At 50.9% G+C, this 20,984-nt stretch overlaps 1 protein-coding gene across 1 annotated transcript; it reads right to left on the bottom strand.

The window, feature by feature from the left end:
* Positions 1–9,048: 9,048 nt before the first annotated feature.
* On the bottom strand, positions 9,049–11,630 carry LOC149358369 (uncharacterized). The gene is made up of 2 exons (XM_089568827.1): positions 10,826–11,630; positions 9,049–9,951 (listed from the first exon to the last, which is right to left on the bottom strand). Exons 1-2 carry the CDS (start codon positions 11,628–11,630, stop codon positions 9,224–9,226), a joined length of 1,533 nt encoding a protein of 510 aa, XP_089424953.1. The 3' UTR covers positions 9,049–9,223.
* Positions 11,631–20,984: the final 9,354 nt, after the last annotated feature.

Here is a 20,984-nt window from a genome sequence, read left to right as displayed (position 1 = left end):
AAACGCTGCACGAGAGAACTCCACTCAACGTCGATGAGGTATGTCGCCTTCTCGACCTCTGTCTGCGCAGTACCTTTTTCACCTACAACGGAGAATTTTTCAAGCAAACAACCGGAACTGCTATGGGGGCATCAATTTCAGTCACAGTGGCTAACCTAACCATGGAAGACGTCGAAAGCCGGGCCCTCTCCTCCTTTAATCCCAAGCCAAAGTTATTCCTCCGTTATGTAGACGACTGCTTTTGTGTGGTGAAAACCTCAGAGATAGAAAACCTCCAGAGTCATCTAAATTCAGTTGAACCGGCCATACAATTTACTGTTGAACATGAACAGCAGGGCAGCCTGCCTTTTCTGGATGTCCTACTTACAAGGCACGACAAAGGCCTGCAGTCCTCGGTGCACAGGAAGCCAACCCACACAGGACGGTACCTACATTTCGATTCGAACCATCCCATCCCGCACAAAGCATCTGTCGTGACGTCATTACTGAAGAGAGCCGACTCCATATGTTCCTCAAGTGAAGATAAAAGGAAGGAGAAGAACCGAGTCATTTCTGACCTCCAAAAGAACGGCTACCCAAGCTCATTCATCCGGCGCATTATCAGGAAACAAGAAAGGCAAAACAAAATCCGGTCTATTATTTCCTCAGACGCATGCCAGAAGCGGAAACGTGTTTGCATCCCCTACGTGAGAGGCGTGAGCGAGACGCTCGGTCGCATTCTCGGAAAAGAAGGGGTGCTGACAACGCACAAACCGACCAGCACTATCGGTCGCCTTCTCCCCCGCCCAAAAAACCGGCAGCCCAGAGAAAAGGCCCAGGGCGTCGTGTACAAAATTCCGTGTTCCGTCTGCCCGGCGTCGTACATAGGGGAAACGAAGAACTTCGCGGAAAGGATGAACCAACACAAAGCGGACGTCCGTCACATGAATCGTCAACGCAGCGCCGTGGCCGAACACTGTGAAGGGTGTGACCACCCAATTGACTTCGACAGCACCATTGTATTGGAAACGGAAGCTAACCCACGCAGGAGGCTTCTTCTCGAGTCGTGGCACATACAGCAAACACGAGAGAATGTTAATCGTTCCCTGGGGACTCTCCCCTCATCCTACGTCCATGGGCTGCGGCCATTGACCCGCAGGTCCTCCACACAGGGGCTTAAAAAGCCAAGCTGCGCTCGCCCGTAGTCACACCGTGAAGAAGGGGCCGAGCCGGTCCCGAAACGTCGTGTTTTTCCTGTATTTTACTTGGTTGGCGTCACTTACCTTCTCCTAACATTAAATTTCCCAACCAGACAGACTTCTGTCGAATGTTTTCTTTTGGATCAACCGTTCCAGCTGCACGACCTGAGGGCGGCCCTGGCAAAAATGAAACGCGGCACCGCTCCGGGTCGGGACAAAATTACAGTCAAATTGTTAGCCAACCTCCCCGACCTGGCATACCTGTCTTTATTGAATTACATTAACTCAATCTGGCTTGGGGAAGTGCCACTCCCCATCGAGTGGAAGACCGCCCTGGTCACCTTCATTCCTAAAGCTGGCAAGGCCATCAACACGGACAATCTCCGCCCCATCTCTCTGACTTCCTGTGTGGGCAAACTCATGGAGACGATGGTACGTGACAGGTTGTCCGAGTTCATGGAATCCAAACACCTTTTCGCAGACACCATGTTCGGGTTTCGCCCACAAAGATCTGCACAGGATGTCCTGCTACAACTAAATCGGGATGTCCTCGACCCCGTCGAATGCCCTCACAATGACAAGGTCGTACTCGCCTTGGATTTGAAGGGTGCATTCGACAACGTTACCCACGAGATCATTCTCACCCACCTCTCTCAAACTAACTGCGGCAAAAACGCCTTTCAATACATTCGGCAATTTTTAACCGACAGACAATCTTACATTCGAGTCCAGGATAAAGAACATGGCCCTTTTCATTTAGGAACCAGGGGTACACCCCAGGGCGCGGTGCTGTCTCCCCTGTTGTTCAATTTGGCTATGATGCGCCTACCGGCCCAGCTGGGCGCTGTCGCCGGTGTGCAGCATGCGCTGTACGCCGATGACATCACCCTGTGGGCTACACAGGGTTCCCTTGGAGACATTGAGGCCAACCTGCAGGAGGCGGCGACCATAGTGGACCGTTATGCTCGCCGCTGCGGCCTCCAATGCTCCACCCAAAAGTCTGAATTTGTGCACATAGGCCCTTTACCAAAGTGCACAGCCAAAATTTCATTGTCTCTTGAGACAGGTCCAATTCCTGAAAATATCGAAGTCCGGGTACTGGGGCTCTTCATACATCAAAACAGACGGTCAGAAACAACATTGGCCAAACTCCGTCAGGTGGGGGACCAGGTGGGCCGCTTGGTCCGCCGGGTTTCTAATAAGCGCGGGGGGTTACGATGTAAGGACGCCTTGCGGCTGGCGCATGCATTTGTAACCAGTCGAATTCTATATTCGACTCCATACCTCCACCTGCGGAAGCAAGACGAGGATTCACTCGAAGTCATCCTCCGCAAAATTATTAAGCGAGCTCTTGGCCTCCCCGCGAACACCTCCAACAAGCGCCTCCTGGGGCTGGGCATGGTGAACACATTTCGGGAGCTCCGGGAAGCCCACTTGACCAACCAATACACACGTCTCTCAAAGACATCGTCGGGTCGCCGCCTGCTTGCCCGACTGCACATCCAACACACCACTCTTATGGAAGAGCGCGTACGTATTCCATCCCAGTGGAGATGCGCCCTCCACGTGCGCCCTCTTCCCGCGAACATGAACCGTGAAGACCATAATGGCCGGCGCCTGGCGCGGGCGGAAGCCCTGGCCCGCCACTATGGATCGAAACCCGGCGTATTCTACGTGGATGCCTCCGGCCCCCACCACGGGGGATGGTACACGGCCGCAGTCATCCACCAATCCAAAACAGTGAACGGCCTTACTTTCCGAGCCCGTGACATAACACACGCGGAGGAGGTCGCCATTGCGTTGGCTGCATCTGATTCCAATTCAAAAACAATTATTTCCGACTCGCGAGGGGCATGTCGGAACGTCGAGCAGGGCTGGGTACCATATCTAGCCTACCGCATTCTCCAAAACAGCGTCTACACCGGGGACCCCGCGCACCGGCGTATCGTTTGGGCTCCTGCTCACATGGGCCTTGAGGGAAATGAGGCAGCTGACGCCGCCGCCCGCGCGCTCTCTCACCGGACATTCCCCTCCGACCCCGACGATCAGGAACTCGAATTCACTCCCGCTTACTCCTTTAAAGACATTGTTTTACATTATCAATCTGGCCATGGTCTTTATCCCCGCCCGTGTAAAGGTCTCTCAAAGGCGGAGGAGCGGCTTTTGCTTCGCCTGTACACCAATACTTTGCTGTGCCCGGCAGCTCTCAAACACTTCGACCCTTCTTTCTCGGGCAGCTGTCCGCACTGTGCGGAGAAGTCTTCGGACATTTACCACATGGTGTGGGCCTGCCCCTCCAACCCTGCTATCCCCCCTCACCCCAACCCAACCCGGGAGGACTGGGAGGCGACCCTGCTCGGCTGCTCTGACCTGCAGGCCCAACGGGCCTTGGTCGCGCGAGCCCGGGCGGCGGCCGACGCCACTGGGGTCCCGAACTAGGGACCTCCACCTAGTACTTGTAAGGGCTGGCCCCCTCTGGGTCATCTCATGCAATACCTCCAGTAGTGCATGTGTAAATAAATGTTTTCCACCACCACCACTTATCCTTCGTGCATCTTGCTTACGCCTTGACTCCAATGAATGACATGGGCTTTGGAGCGGAGAAAAGACACAAACACACAGAACACAAACACACATGGAGAAAAGCAAACGGGCGGTTGCCGGGTCCGCGCTTCGCCGTGGGTTTCGAACACAACCGACTTCCGCCCCTCCGCTCGTGAATCGTGAAACGGTGGGGAGGCCTAAAAAATGAAAAGGTGGCTCGCTAACTGGAATGACAAACATATGTATGAAAGGATGCGCTCGCTAACAAGTCTAGCGGCGAAACACCACGAGGAGACCCAAAGAGCAAAACAGAGAGGGTGTTAGGAAACCAGCAGAGCCCCCCCCCTCCCCTCGAATAGACCCAGTAGCAAAAGCCAAGAAAAGGATTCTATTGAAGGCGGGGCCATGACGTAGACATGTTAAAGGGCCCGTGACCACCCTGGTGACGACCCTCTGGTCGAAAACACTCTACCTCTCTTGGAGCGAGCCTCCTCTCCTTCCGTTCCCTCCTCGAGATTTTTCTCTCCCGCTCCTCGTCGAGTAGGCTCGGCAAGGCACAATCACCCCTTCCTTCTCCGATGTTAGCCGGAGGCGTGGTGTCTGTGGAGTGCGTATCATGTCTACATCATGGCCCCGCTTTCAATAGAATTCTTTTCTTGGTTTTTGCTACTGGGTCTGTTCGAGGAGAGGGGGGGGGCGCTGCGGGTTTCCTAACACCCTCTCTGTTTCGCTCTTTGGGTCTCCTCGCGGTGTTTCGCCGCTAGACTTGTTAGCGAGCGCATCCTTTCATACATCTGTTTGTCATTCCCAGTTAGCGAGCCACCTTTTAATTTTTTTAGGCCTCCCCACGTTTCACGAGTGGAGGTGCGGAAGTCGGTTGTGTTCGAAACACACGGCGAAGCGCGGACCCGGCAACCGCCCGTTTGCTTTTCTCCATGCGTGTTTGTGTCTTTTCTCCGCACCAAAGCCCGTGTCATTCATTGGAGTCAAGGCGTACGCAAGATGCACGAAGGATAAGCGGTGTGTGTGCGGAGCGGTCAAGTGGGCGAGCGAGGGAAAGGCTCTGCTGCACTAGCAATTAAAACCTTGCTTTGGGGGCCTGCGTAGAAGAAAAAAAAACTGAGAAGGGAGCGCGCATGCAGAGCGTCTCGTGACGTGATCACGGCGGGGGGGCGAACCAACTCACTCAGTTTTACTATTTACTTTTTATGGCTAGGGTTCAAGGCTGTCCCCGTACGCTCCCTCCGCAGTTTTTTTTTGTTGTTGTTTCTTCATGCGGATTTGTAGGCATGTGCCAGAGCAAAAGGCGCTGCGGAAAGCGTTGTGCAGACGACGCGACGCCAAGGCTACGCCCAACCTTCTCCCGTCAGTCAGAACGATGCACCAATGGAGTGCCTTTAGCGAAAGTAACCCCCATGACGTCAAGGGGGTTCGGAGTAGTGGGATGCGGTCGTTTTTGTTGAAGGAAAGAACGAGCGGGCTTTGATTTGAATTTTTGCAGCTTTTCGGGGCGCGCATGGCTCTAGTATTTTGCAGAGGTTATCTTCGATGCTTCATCTATGCAGTGGACTTGTTTTTAAAAAATGTCTGGACCCTGGTCAGTGGCCCTTGAAGCGACGTCAGCCGCTAGACATCCACATCCCGCTTATTTCCTTTAATTATGACATTCTTGAGGCGGCAAAACACTGCAACGCACTGCCCTCTGGTAAATGCATAGCGTAAGGGTGTCTACCCTTTATATAGAACGCCTTCACGACAAGAGAAGGCGCTCCTCCGTATGACGTGCACGTTACACCGACTTTGCCGCGCCTTTTGAATTCTAATGGAGACGCCTGGTGACTTGCAGTAGTTGGACTATGCTTATATAACACGATCTTAACCGAAAAGCTATTTATCATATCCTATATTAATTAACCTTCTTGAGTTGAGGCTGTTGCAAGGTACAGGTGGCATTGGCCCTGCGGATTCCGCCGGCAATCGCTCCACTGTAGGGACGCTTCAATGTTAAATAAGGTCCACAAATCAGGCACGTGCGTACCTGAAACCTTGCTGATCATTGCTGTACACACAACCACCAATAAAAATTCAGGGGGGCACTTTGCTGACCTAAAGTGCGGTGAGGCGATAGCCATAAGCGCAGTGTTGCTGATTAATTGTGTCACTGATGTGGGGTTAAGATGTTAAGCTTCGACTCTTGGTGGGACGCGACAGCGTCTTGCAACGCTTCCAGGGAGTCCAGAGAACGCCATCTCCCATTCGGCTCTACGCTTTGCTGGACGGTAAACTGGTTTTTGAGGAAAATAAATGTATCTCACTCGCATATCTCGGTGGAGACCTGAACCTCGCCGTAAGGGAAGGGAGGAAGATGGGAGAGAACCAAGACGCCATATTAGCTAGACGCGCCTTTGTTCATTCCAAGCCATCTAGCTGGCATGGCGGAGTGGTTAGCGTGCTCGTTTCGCACTCCGGAGACCCTGTTTCGATTCCCCAACTCGACCAATTTCTGATTCTGTTTTATTAATTTATGTGGTCTGACTAGAAAGGCGAAATTCTAGAGGCCCGTGTGCTGTGCGATGTCAGTGCACCGTTAATTTGCAATTTCAAGTGCAATTTCGACCCCAGGTGGTCGAAATTGCCGGAGCCCTTCACTACGGCGTCCCTCATAGCCTGAATTGTTTCGGTACGTTAAACCACAACAAACCAAACCAAACCTTTATATCATGTTCCGATGTCTTTTGATTGCACCCGATTAAGTATCGATTGGCTATTGATTGGCATATGCCCATATAAGGCATACATCCGAAACGCGGACACATTTGCTAACACTTCTTGGTCACGACAGTATGAGGCATTAAAGGCTTTAGCCTTAATAGTCAATGGTCAACTACTGCTGTTACCGTCTGAAGTCCAGATCCGAGTCCTGGAAGAACTTTAAAAGAAGGCGTGAAGTCTCCTTTCTATATGACTGTTCTCCGCGCAGGTAGACAATGTCCTGAAGGGAGCTGTGACGGGTTCGTACTCTTGAGGGGAGCGAACAACACACACCTTTGCGCGTTGTAACCCGGACAGCACATAATGTTCTATATCCCCTCACACACCACGGGTGAAACACAGCGGAGACGAAGCCAGGCCCGCCTTATGCATCCACGCAAGGGTACGAGCAGAGCCCGTGCAAATGCGATGGAGTAACGTGGCTTGGGATTTTTTTAGTCCCTTGGTCACGCGTGGCTTGTTGGGTGAACTCCACAGGATACTGAATTGTCTGAGCACCGTTGCTCTGAAGAGACTCCTGGCATCTTGAGAGATTTTTCTTGGCGGATTACCTGAGAGCGCTGTGTGGGCAAGACTGTCCGCCACCTTATTGCCTATGGCACCCATGTGTGAGGGCATCCATTGAAAACGAATATAGAAGCTTCTGCTGTGCAGGTTGTGAACCATACGTAAAGAGCTAAGAGACAAGGCATCAGTAGGGAACCAGCGTTTTAACATTTGAAAGGTGGGTGTGGAATCCGTCAGGATCACAACTGGTTGAGCTGGACAAGACCTTAGATTCCCTAAAGCCGCCTGAATGACAACGCTTTCCGCTATTGTGGAGGTCACGACTCATTATTACCACTTACCAACAAGTGCAAAACCACCGTGATATTATTCCTGGTTCTCTGCTAAATATTGCCGAATCGGCCGCCACCTGACTCAATAAAAACTTATGTTTTAAATTTTGGAGATTGTGGCCTGTGAAATTCAATGGTACTGTCTTTCAGTGCTGTGACTATCAGTCGGTAGTTCAGTCTCCCCGTGCTGCAGCTCTTCGACATTTCCGGTTATTTAGTTGTCGTTCAGCAACATTGCTGCAGCCATGTTTGAGGCGGTATGGTGCCGTGACTTTAACAGTTTCATTCGTGACATCGTCATGAAAAATTTCTGAGATTGTTAGAACAGCTTCCGAGGGTGTACCTTCTAAACGGAAGCAAGAAGAACTTAATGCGAACGCACTGATCAGATGTCTCCGCAACTCCGAAATCGACGCCGACTGCTGACTGAGCGGATGAAAAAGAGCCACGAAAACTGAAATCGGAGCTAGCTGGTAAAGGCTCGTACTTAGACGCACAGCGTGACTCCACGGAGGACAGGAAACCACAGTGCACGTGTTTTCCTCTATGCTTCCCTGTCTTTCGTATCGTGCTCTGTGTCCAAGCATTAATGATGACCCGCGCATGACCATTTGTGTCCCTTCTAACAAGCGATCGAATGAGGGGCAAGCTGAGCAGTGAATTTCGGTGCCGTTAAGTTAGTCGAATCTATATAGTTCGTACCGAACTCGTGTGTGGAACTTTAGTCATTTTCGATCTCGTACATTGCGAACATATGTACCAGTATGTGACAAAACGTCGAAGAGGCATTTCGTTATCAGTTTCGTGATTGCAAAGCCCTAGCCATCACGCCAGGCGATATGTGCTCATGAGACCCCGCAGTGTAGTTTAGACATTTCCTAATGGCTTGTCAAATGTGTTGCGTCGTTGCCGTCTGCTGAAGTAGGGGTGTAAGGGTAAGGAGGCCTTATGCAAGGATGACGGAGGCGTAATCTAGCGACACATCGCAGCTAGGTTATGCTTGAACTGAAGCAGCTAAATGATATCTTGACCGGCCGCGATCAACATTGGCGCTTCCCTTTTGCAGAATGCTTGGCGTTGAAAGCATTCTAAAGCTGTGTCAAGCGCAGTGCGAAACCATAAGACGCTCATTAAAGGCTTACACCATGAAAGTTGCTCGCCAGAAAAGCTGAAAGAGCGCGGACTAACAGACAGGGGCATTTTCAGCGCTTTGTTTGTCTGACGTGTGCCTTCGTAGTGTTAAACATTTGCAGTTGATCCAGCGTGAGCTGCGTGATAATTAAGTCTTGCTGCTGCAGGACGGAAATCAGAGGCCTGAAGAAAAATAAAAATGACTCAAGATCTGCGGTGCCACTCGGATGGTCTTATGGAACGGCGTATGCTCAGTTATAAAACAAGCCCTGTAAGAACGTGCAGAAAATTATTAGGGCCGAATGAGGCTAGAGTACCGCAGGGACGCATCCACAGTAAAGAAATGCGCGCTGTTCGCTTTTTAAGCGTTATTTATTACTTATAACATAAAAAAACAAAGTACAAACACTCAACGCGCGACAGCATTTCATCCATTGCGCCCTTCCACATTTAATACCAAAAGCACGTAGTCGTAAAGAGCAGTCCCCCACACAAGAAATAGCGCGATTGACAAACACTTGCTGAGATCCGAGAAGACAAACGTCGAGAAGGAGCAATAAATTAAATGAACTGCGTGGCTAAAGAGAGCACGAGATAGGTACTTAAGTCCCAGCTAATTTCTCGAAGAAATGTGATCCCCGGCTTCCGAAGCACCTAATGCCAGTAACTCTAAACGACAATGTGCGTTTTTGTGCGAAGTGACGTCTTGTGAGCTGCATGATACGCGCAGTGCTTTAGTACCGTTGCCACGATACCGCGTCAGATCAGAGGGGCCGGCTCAGCGGGTGTCTTTTCAGCGACCACAGCAGTGGCGGGAACCTTGGGGTGCTCCACTTTTTCTGCGGGCTGAACGTCTTTGACCACTTCCGGAACCTGGGGAACTTCCGTCTTTTCCTTCGTTGCTACGACAGAATGAGGTTCTACGACGTCTGTGGTAGGAACTGCCGCGACAGGCTGAGGTTCCACGACGTCTGTGGTAGGAACTGCAGCGACAGGCTGAGGTTCCACGACGTCTGTGCTAGGAACTGCAGCGACAGGCTGAGGTTCCACGACGTCTGTGGTAGGAACTGCAGCGACAGGCTGAGGTTCTACGACGTCCAAGGTAGGAACTGCTGCGACAGGTTGAGGTTCCACGACGTCCAAGGTAGGAACTGCTGCGGCCGGACTGCCTTCGACGGTTTTGACATTGCCAACGTCTACAGGGACGTTGACGCTTGGCGCGGCTGGCTTCTCTGGAATCACAACGACGTCGACTGGCTCAGATGGTACGACCGGGACACCCTGGGCGCTGCTTTCGGCATCGTCTACGATGTACCGAAATTCGGTGGAAGGCATAGCTGCAGCAGTCATGGCATGGTTTGTCTCACCGCCCCCAGTGGACGCTGCCTGCTCGGCGATGGCAAGCATCAGTGCGTCTCTGGCTACGTCATCGCCGTCGTGGTACCACGTGGCACCCTGGAATTCAGTCTGCTCCAGTTGCTTGTCACCTGAGAGGGAAATGCGAATTATTGAGTCTTGGTTGCAGTAGGCCGAACGAAAGCAATTGCATGTGGGGCTGTAGTTCAAACTGCAATTGTGCCGATTAAGTTGTAGAAAAATGACGACCAATGCGGGATTAACGGCAATCGCGCGAACTTGCTAACATGCTATGAAGTCGCAGACCCGCCTAACACACCCACTGAAAACAAGTTATCCTGCAATAGGCAAAATAAAAGGTGTTAATGCTTGACAAGTAAATGTTGTATGGAGCTTACAATGAAAGGAGTATAATCACACAGATGTACGTCGTTCCTTCCATTTTCGTAAGCGGGTGCAAGACACCAATTCGGTATTATAAATCTCGGCAGCGTGCGAGATCAGCCGCGGCTGTCTACACATAAATCTGGACAAAGCCAAACAGTCTCGAGTGGTGAACTAAGGCTTATTTTTGAGGTTAACTGTACTCAGCAAAGCGCTGTAATGGACAATTACGCATTAGTTGATACGGGATGGAGCCAAATATTCGCAGAGAAATTTGAAGATATTATTTTCTCCTTCGTGAGAGAACCGAAATGGTGTATGGTTCTCAAAAACGCTAGCGGAATCCACACAAGTAGCTGAAAAGTTTTAGGCTTAACAGTTATCACAGGCGCTGAGTCCAGCGATTCGGTTCATGAAAACGATGCTACAAAGCACACAGAATGGCGAAGATGATGTGCTAATAAGCGTTTCGTCTGCCTCACGGTATGTGAGGTTCTGTATGTCTCGCTTCCTGTCGTGTGTGCATCTACTGTACAGGCAATTTTTCTTTTAAATAGCTTTGTTCTCGTGAATTTTTTTCTCAGCGATGAATTGTTTGTGACACCGTGGAATGTGACTCACCGTTGATGTCAGCGGCATGGAACTGGCCTGTGATCTTCTCGTGGCCACCGTGGATAATGTTCCACTCATCGAAGTCAATGACTCCGTCGCCGTTAGTGTCGTACTTGCTGAACTCCAGCACAGAGCCGTACTGCTCCACGCCATCCGGAACCTTTTCATCTCTCGTCGTCTCGTCATCCACCGTCACGCCCTCCTCCACGACTGTCGTCTCCACCTTAGCCTCGTACGGCTTCGCCCCCTCGACCCTGTCCTGGACCACCGCGCCGTGAGCGCCTTCGATATCTGCGACTCCTCCTTCCACTTTGTGCAGGTTGGGGCCTTCAACCGGGTCCTTGGTGTCGATGTCCCCTACCGAAAGAGTTGGCGCCTTGCCACTGTCGGGGACGGGCAGAGGGTCGATCTTCTCTTCCTTGGGCTCCGGTTCTGGAAGTTCTCGGAAGGTACCACTGACATCTCCGACTACGACTGGTTCACCCTTCACCTTTGTATCCACCTCCGGGACCACTTGACCGTCCACAGGTTTTACCGGATCCACTTCGGGCGTCTTGTAGGGCTTCGGCTCCTCTTTGGCGCCGTCTCCGACGCCAGTCGCGGTGGCGACTACGGTTCCACTGTCAGCGTATGTGGACGGTATCTTTTCAGCGATGATAGGCGTCTTCTCTCCTGAGTGGATCGCAGTTTTTTCCGGCTGAATGGCGGGATCGATGTTGATCGGTACAGTACCATCCGTCTTGGGATCCGCTATCGGTAAGGCTCTGGCCGCGACCGCGAGTATTGCGATGAACGCGAGCTGTTTGCTGCACATGTCGGCGGCCGAGAGAGTTCTTGGCGAGCTGGATAACACCGTCGGCCGGGGCTACTGCGATGTCCGGCGGCGGGGGCCCGCTTTTTAGCTGTCCAAAGCGGCTCGGGGCGGTTTTTGTGGTTCCTTTCCCCCTCTCCCCTTTCGCGTTAATCCCCTGCCGAAACAAGCTGAGCGACGCCCCTTCCGACCAGCGCCGCAGAGTCTTGCCGGGCAAGGGAAGGTTGTTGGGTCCGACCGGGCACTGGTTTGGCCCACCCTCTCACTCATCGTGTCACCCTCTCGCCTCGGATGCCGGCTCGTGCCCTCCGAAGTGTCACTGGACTCCGCTTGTGAACGTTTCTTTCGGGTTGAGGGTGCAAGAGCTGCGTGTCTTCGCGTGTTTTCTTTTGGGGGCACCGAGTCCGCATGGGATAGAGAACTATTATTCCATGAGAAAGGTCAAAGCGGCCACGGCTGAACTTTTGTGAAATTTCGTCATATCGGCTGATTACGACCACACTCCCACTTTCTGACAGTTGAACTTTATGATAAACACCCAGAACTGCCCATAGAGCCAACTACATGTAATAGCGGCACTCCTCGCGCACAGGGATGCGCTGATCGTCCTCAAGTCTTTTCGCAGAGCAGATGTGTCGGGACAACTTACGTCGCTCTGTCGTCTTACAGTTGCGGTGCGTCAATTGGCAACAGGGCCACTCATTAAGCGTGGCGCATGGCAGTGATGGGCCGCGGCCCACTACTGGCCATGGCCATTGCACTCGTCCGCGACATCCACGGGATGAAATGCAAAAGGCACCCATGTGCTCTGCGATGGTGGCGATGGTGCTATGGCAGAAGAACCTCAGGTGGCTTTCACCTCGAGGACGCGACGAAAACAAAGTGGCAAGCAGCTGTGTCGTTACCTCAACCATCAATGGCGGGTAACCATACTTGCTGGAACATACGAAAACCGGAGTATCCACAATAACTGGAGTACGCCGGCCCACCTTGCCACTGCGGCGAAAGATGTGTGGCTGGTCCGATGCTAGTAATAAGATTATAATAATAAAATTGGTTGCGAGAAAAGGAAGGGGGAAGTAACTGTATCCCTCAGGGTGTACAGTCGAACCGCGCAATTAGGGAAGGGAGGAACGACGCGTGAAAGGAGGGTTCCAGAGATGTCGCTCCAGAGGCGGTGATTGCACCAATGGAGTGCTCGAAGCCTTTGGGTGAGTAGCGAGAGCGTCTAAGGAGCCCTGCCCTGGCTTGTGCGCCGATCGCCTTTTCTGAGTTTTGTTTCAGTAATGCCTGGAGATCACTTTGGTCTTGGCCGCCACAAAATCGGTGTTGAGAAGAGAATGACTAGTTGCGCTAGTTAGTGCAAGCCTAGGAGGAGTGCTGTCGAGCAAAACAGAAAACTCACACAGCAGGCTAAACAAGTTCGAAGTACCGTCCTGTGCCACTGAACTGACTGCGTTTGGTTCATCCGATGTCAGCTCTTCTTCCTAAGCCTACCGAAGAGTTCGTGGCACCAAGACATGACGCTAAACAATGTATTAATTGTAATAATGGCAACGTTGTTTGCCATTGTTGATTTTTTTTTGCAATTCATTTCCTTATGGCATCATCACCCTCCATTCACACTCTACCTCTCCCTTTCCTTCTCCTTTTCCCCTTATGGAATAGCAGGCCAGGGTCACGATACAGCCGGCCGACCTCTCCACTCTTCCCCTCATTATACTTTATCTCTTTTTGCCTTTGACTTACTTCTAGTGCAAATCATGAAGAGGATGTTTGGGCCTGAAGTGCGCCGTCTGACGGCGCTATTCCCCAGTGTTAGGCGATATATCGGACACCAGTAAGCTGCCTTAAATAGCCTCTGTACTCTTATTTACTGCACATTAACGCATTAAGTTATATGGAAAAAAATCCAGCAGTATTAAACTTTGCTGCTTAGCAACTTATTCAGAGAGGGCTGGTAAACTGCGTGCTAAGCTGCCCAAGTTACCCAAGTCGGTCGTCGAAGGTCATGTACAGCTACGGTCGCCTCCTCTCGCTGTCGCTTAAGCCGCTCGCTTTCATGTGCGGCCTTCATCTGCTGACGATACTAGCGCATGATCAGGCGGACTACAAACTACTACTCTGCCCAATCTTTGCATTCATCCTGCCCCTTCTGTGGAGCAGTTGGTACACTCTTTCACTCGGTTTGGGAATGTCAAGAAAACCCAGACTTGTACAGTAATTCTGATCCAACATATGAGCGCTGGGAGGAAACCAGCCACAGCCCCCTCGACCAGAAATCGTCGGTTGAGAAAGGCCGTATTATGATGGGCGACCAATGGGTTCTCCGACTGAACCCATCCGGTATTTATGGTCTTATTGAAGGTTTTTTCCTTCTCCTCTGTTTCCACCCGGTGTAGATCGTTTCTCTTTCGGCAGCGCGCACGGCAGGATCTTATCTGCGACGACAATGGCCTTCCTGCTGTTGAGCGCGGTGGCGGGGAGAGCTTCTTCCGCCTGCTGCGAAGCGGCCACAGCAGTGAAGCTGCTGCGTGCTCTGACGTCACGCTGTGCTTTGCTCTGATCTCACGCCATCTGTTGCGCGCTTCGCACCTGCTGCTCCTCGTCTCGGACGTCACAGGCATTTGACTCATGTGGCCCGTTATTGGCGGTACCACCACGTTCGCAGCTCCATAATCGACACGTCCGCAAAACTCACACCTGGTCACCTTCCTCTGCCCGAAGCCCTATCGCCAACAGCGGTATACAGCAGGGCTGAGGGCTCGCCAGTCCTTCTTAACCTCGCTTTGCGAGTGCTTCTTCCTCTCCGGCATGCCATACCGGATACACGTCACGTAGTCAGATTATGTAACGGTGTGGATGAACAAAGGCAACCTCCGACAAACAGAGTCGCAGCTCCGATAGGCAGTCACGGCTATAGAGCAATAAGAGAAAGCAGGCGGCCTCCAGTGTTACGCTGAAAAGTCTGAAGTGCTTCTCGTTACAAGACAGACCCCTGAACGAGCCCGCCTCTCGTTAGGACTCACACTTCGCTCGCAATTTATTCCGGGCAAGTAAAGAATTAATGTGTTCGACTTCACGCTACAAGTCAATGAAAAAGCCACGCAAACCTTAACACGCTAAACACCCAATCCAATCAGAGCCTCTACATGATAGCAAGGTTACCAACCACTGTAGAGGGCTAAAATAGGCAGATGCACTGCGACACATGCAGGCCCTACTACATTTTCGCCTATTCCCCGCTCTTCCTGCTCCACTTGCATCCCTTTCTTGCCTTCTTGCCCCCCCCCCCCCCCCCCCCCCCCCCCCCCAAGACTATTGCACCTTGAGATTCTTCCACATGACTCAACTAGCAATGCTTCAAATCGACCTTGCAAAGGCGTTTCATCGCGTCTGTTACTAATTTCTTATCTTTTTTTCAGTGCATGCCAGTTTGAGTTAATTTGTCTACAATGAAATAAGCCTAGGTTACAATAACTGCTCCGCATGCTTCACTGTTCATAGTTGTCTTTCACGACTTGTGTCCATTCTGTTCTGCTACTCTCTTTTCTTTTTCATTTTTTTATCCCCTCAACCCCTCCCCCCCGTGTAGGGTAGCAAACCGATTATTCTTCCCTGTTAACCTCCCTGCCTTTCCTCTTCTACCTCCTCCTCCTCCTGTAAAGTGTCTCGCGCTGCTGCACTTTCTGCACTCCGAACCTCTGCGTATGAGCATTCTGAATACTGACGCCGTTTGTAGTTTTCCTATTTTGGGTAACGAGCATAAGGTATTAGCTTATGCAGTTGTTCTCGCGTTTTCCTGCGCTGACAAACCATCGAGTTTCTCTGAGTTATCTGAGTTTTTCACGTCAACGTAGCCAGTCATACCAAGCCACCTGTCGCACCTGGACACACAGCCTTTCAAGCCCACGCTCACTATCTCTCCACGCTCCACAGCCCTGGATTCGTTTCTGTTGAGCTGGCCTTTTTGTTTTCACAGTTTTGCAGTTCAACCGATTAACATCTTTAGCAGCCATCCTATTCTGATACCCTTCCCACTTCATACCCTCCTCCGCCCACAGTGCTTCCTCCTCGGAGTAGAGGACCTATTTAAACCCCGCCAATGATGAGCGCTTTGCCCGGACGATGACGAGTCCTCTTGTCGGAACGTTGGCAGGCACCCTGAGGCTTTCCTCTCCCCGTTCACTTTGTAACAAGCATCTATTAAGGCGTTCGTTTAACGGAGGAGTTTGGTTCAGTTTCGAGTAAGAATTGGAGCCTGCGGCTTGGTATTTGGGGATCTACACCTGTTAAATATGCTGATGTTACAGGGCTGGTACGTCTCATGGGGTCTCAGTGAATGCCTGTAAACATAGTGGACGTTTCTGGAAACACCGAGTTCTGATTATACAACCCTATAAGCTCATGCTTTTGTATTCCATGATCTCTCGATTTTTGACAGGGCAACGGCTTGCAACCTGCTTCCGACCACTGAAATTTATTGTTATCAGTAATTCTGCTAGCCTTTGTATGAAGCGCTTTCATAAAGGGTTCGCGGCTTTTCTGTGGAGTTCGCCTTTTGAATATGCGAGCCATGATGACCTTTTCCGGCCTGTCAGCGCTGATCGCCTTGGTTTAGCTCGTTTTTATGTCCAACAGTTTGTTTCACGTTTCATGCTCTTCCGAGACATTTCGCACCCGACAGTACGTGCATTCTTGCTAGTAAATTTAGTGAAACTTTTGCCGGCCCTGACTGCCTCCTCTAAGTTTTGTGGTCGTTGTGGTTCGTGGGGGTGGGGGGGGGGGGGGGGGGGATGTTACGCATGAGGTGTATTTTGCTGCTAGTTTCTTGATCGTTCGTTTTTCTGCTCAACTCTTGTTTACAGTGCCACGCAAATGGTTGCACAAAGATTTCATTTCTATCTATGGTCTTCCCGCGGCCGGAATACCGCTCGATATACTTTGGTTTGCCTTAGCATGACGTACTTTCAAGTGTACAGACACGAACAAAAGTTTGCGGGACATGCATTCGCGGACAAAAAAAATTATTGTGGAGCTGTTAGGCCCAACAGGTCAATGAAAAGCATAGAAGCGGGAAGAGACATGCTTGTTCCATATGGCAGAAGAATACCATCTGTCTGGCTAGCGAGGCAACGCAGAAATTATTTTTTCCCCTGCGAATCTGCATCCCGCAAACTTCTGTTCATGACTGTACATAAAATCAATGCTGTCTTCGATAAGCTCCACACCGATACTTTTCCCGTGAAGACATGGCTCCAGAAAAGGGCATTTTTTGTGCCCTTGACAAATGGCCGCCACTGTTACGGTGTATCACTGCTTCGTCAATTGCACAGACCCGATCACACTTGACTAGAGCGCTCGAGTCCTGTGATGAGGAGCGAACAAAGTGAAATCTTATCGCAGCTTCTCTGCTAGGGGCAAAGCGCTTGGCTACGCTCGAGTGCAATTATCAGGTACAGTCAGTACCTGCTTCGGAATCTTGCTTTACTTACTGGGCACACACCACTTGAGCGCTCTATAGACAAGTGTGATCGGCTCCGCAGCGGACTCTGAAGAAGAGAAAAAGTGGAATCACTTCTCTTGCTGTGCCATACCTTACTGCTCTGCAATATGTTGATGAATACTTAGACATGTTCATTTTTTCCACCTGAACTGGGTAGTCTATGGCAAACTTGTCTATGGACCGGCACTGTGAATCAGTTGTTTCAACAAAATCGCATCTCAGCCAAATGTTTGTTCTTCTTTGGGAAGTGTATGAGCAGAAAGCTTTCAATCCTGAGTGGCACTTATCAGTGGTGACGTGCTTAGCCTTTCCTCCCTTCTACTGCAAACCAGGTAATGAGGTTTGCTTCCTAGCCGTGGAGTCCTTACGACAGCCCTAAACACCAAAAACTGATCATGATTATGATGATGATGATGAATTTTTTTGGCGCAAGGGAATCTGCGGCCAAAGAGCGCCATGGCACAAGTTTCTTCTACTCAAGGCGGGGTCAAAGACCTTTTTCCCAAGCATTTCACCCTAAAGAAACCGAGCACCAGGCCAGGGAAAGCTCGTACCCATTGTATCACCGGTGGGTATCCGACGGCACTGGGGATCGAACCCGCACCACCCGCATGCGAGGCGAATGGTAAAATGGCTAGGCTACCGCTGCGGTAAAAGACCCAAGATCTCTCGACATGCAAGGACAGGGGTCATCTGTACTTGCACTGATTTAGAGCTTAAGAGGTGCCGTATGGGCTCCATGCGAGCCCCCTTGCTTGGTTACTTTTGCTAAATACTGTGCATAGGATATTATTACGCTGTAGAATAAATACCATGTCTAAAAAGGAAAAGAAACGCTGGCAGACTGATTTCAGTGTCAGTCCAGCGGCTCGATCATTGGTGCTGTGTGACTGGTTCAGACCAAGCTTTGAGCACTGGGAAAGTTTTTTTTTTTTTTTCGTATATATTATATGACCAAAATTTTAAACAAAGTTTGGCGTCGATTTCACTGTAAACTTCATCCCAGTTTCGGGACGATGTTCAAGTGCGACTTTTGTCAATAGGCGCTAAAAGCATTTCATGTTTAAAATTGGAGGCGGGGATACTTTTGCAGGGCTGTATATAGTTTTTGAGTACATACCATCATATTGCCTATGAAGCCGGGGTTGCCGTAAAACATTATTTGTTCGTCAAGATGTCCCAACCCCCCCTTCCCCACCTCCCACTTCGCCGTAAGAACGCACTCACACTCTTTTACAAGTGACATAGGACTAGGAGGAGAAATAGGCATACGATCATCGACTGCTGGAATGCCAGAGTATGTGTGATATTCATCAAACAGTAAGCAATCACTTTCCTTGTCGCTCACAGAATATGCTATGAGCCAATACAAAGTCGGCTTGAAAATGTAGACAGGTCGTGTTAACTTGCCCGCAGAGCATATGTATGCAGCTGTAAAAATGGCAGCGTCTAGTCCACTGTCCTCAGGGTCAACAGACAGGTCATCGGTGAAAACTGCTCATACGCGTTTTTGTAGTTTTTGTAAAAATGTCCTTCGGAGTGAGTGTGAAACGACAGTTTGCCTGCTGAACTTTAGTATTCTCTTTAGTGACACCACGGGCAAAGTTAGTTAAATAACGTCAAGCAAGACGGTTTACTACCAAGACCCGTAAGCGTTCTCTAAAGAGTCCACCCTCTGGCTGCGGACTTTCAGAATCCGCTTCTGGAGTGGCACACGGAGCAAGGAACGTGTCAGCTTGACGCGAGACCGTTCGTTGGGCATACTACAAAAAACAAATGCAGGCCAAAAAACTATTATGTCATCCTTATTTCGTCTTTTTGATTCCTCGCTTCCTTTGTTCCTATTTCAAAAGCAAGCAGGAGATACTTGCTACTTTCCAAACAGAGGCACCCTTGGCCCACACAGCCCTTCCAGAACAAGATATGCGCTGCTTCTCGTCCTGTTGTTGTGCACACGTGTGCTTCGCAAACTATGTGGTCACACACGTATCGCCAAGAGGCGGCAACGTGAAAGCATGACATGCGCACACAAGGGCACACACGTAGCCCCGTAATCTGTATTCATTCGGCGTGTTCTTGGTTGCCTTCTCCAAATACGTCATGCGTGCCCGAGTCGTCCCTCTACGCCGCACGTATCTCCTGCGGTCCGCAAGGGTCGAGCGGACGCCGCTACCGACTCGCGAAGGGAACGTACGATAAGGCGGCGCCCGAGAAAGGGCTGCTAACGACGGCGGCCGTGAAACAGCCTCACTCGCCCCCTCCGAGATTCCACGCGTTGCCAAATTCTGCCGCTATCGACGGGTCAAGCACCCCGCGCTCCGGAGGCGGATGGCCCGAACGAGACGACAGGGCCTTCTCATCGACGCCGTACGTCGCTGTCGTCTCATGGCGGAAGTGCGGCCTCGTAGCCTCCGTGCTCTCAGCGCCGCGCTGCGGCGCGGGGGCCCCCGGGTATTCGTGGATCCCTGGCTGCTGGATCCTAAAGGAATGCGAGAGCAGCTCCTTCAGGGCATTGTGCCATCGTAGACTTGGCCTTGGCGACAGAGGGCATACTGGTGCCTGCTACGCAGTTCGTTTCTTTCGTTTGGACGCTCCGGTCTCGGCTGATGGTATAGGTCCGAGGTGCCTCTGTCGAGTGCCCCCTTGAGCCCTTTATACCTAGTGGCCTTATCTGGGGCCTTTTTAGTTAATTCCTTTTCGGTTGTCTCCCATAGTTTTTGTCCGGAGTCCCAGGAACTGTGGGAACGTGATCCAGGCGCCTGCAAGGTCACCTGTTGGGCACTATACAATAAGGAGAACAGTTCTGTATTGATCACCGGAACCCCGAGGTCGTCACAATTGTTCGACCATACGATTACACAGGTGTCGCTTGCGTTGGAATAAGTGACATGCGGTGAACACAAGACCTCACGAAAGGCGTAAGCAGCGCGAACTGAAGCCGAACTGACGGCGCGATCTACAGTACTGTGTGGACGACCTGCACGGCGGCCTCCATTAAGATGCTGCGAGGGAATACCATTACTTAAAGACCTCACGTTCTGGAAATTTTCGCAGCCGGCCATGTGCGCGAGAGGCGTCTTCTGTGAACAAGTTCCGGTATTAAACTGTTCTGACGCTCGACCTTGTGAACATTAATCAGTAAGCATACTGTGACTGCGTGTGAGCGTTTTAGTGTCCTAATTTTTCGAGAATTAGCATACTATACCCCCAGACTTTGAACATCCGGGAAGAACTTCGTCGAGTTCACATGTGTCCGGTCTCGGTGTTGAACAACATGTGTGCTGGCCCCAGACAACGCTCTAAGTTAGTTCGGAACGCGAAGTATGTTCTGTTCGAATCACAGTCAACACGAACAGAGGCTCAGCTTCCTGTTACCCCGCGATGGTCAGCGCACATGTCAAGCCATTCACCTAAAGACGACCTGGGTCATTCCAAAAGCGCTCTCTGGGCTTCGCCGTGTTCCTCGATCGGTGGACTGCTGCGTGCACATGGCTGTATCACAGCCAGCGTGCTTACTCCAGGATCACGAAACAGTCCTGGACGCAATATGGCAATGCACGGCTTGAGAGAGAGAGATGTTGCTTTATTTAACACATAAGTCATACATCCAAATTTGATGGGCCCATGGCCAAAGCTATAGTTTGGGCCCATAGCTGCAGGCACGCTTGGCAGCACAGTAATAGGGGTCTACACTGGATGTCTATGCTAGAGGTCTATACAGAGGTCTATACAAGAGGTGTATACTAGAGGTCTATACTAGAGGTGTACGCTAGAGGTCTGTATAGAGGTGTATACTAGGGGTCTATATGGAAGTCAATATAGAGGTCTATATTAGAGGTCTATATAGAGGT

This window comes from Amblyomma mixtum, chromosome 2 (genome assembly GCF_055824585.1).
Source record: "Amblyomma mixtum isolate Tamu chromosome 2, ASM5582458v1, whole genome shotgun sequence".
NCBI classification, from domain to species: Eukaryota; Metazoa; Arthropoda; class Arachnida; order Ixodida; family Ixodidae; genus Amblyomma; species Amblyomma mixtum.
Note: the sequence above shows the minus strand (reverse complement) of the source record. Positions and strands in the feature narration are given on the sequence as shown.

Bases quoted from the DNA above. Each gene is read 5' to 3' on its own strand.
- LOC149358369 (XM_089568827.1), bottom strand. From the start codon at position 11,630: ATGTGCAGCAAACAGCTCGCGTTCATCGCAATACTCGCGGTCGCGGCC. The intron at 9,952-10,825 runs GTGAGTCACATT...TTTCCCTCTCAG, and splicing joins CCATGCCGCTGACATCAACG to GTGACAAGCAACTGGAGCAG.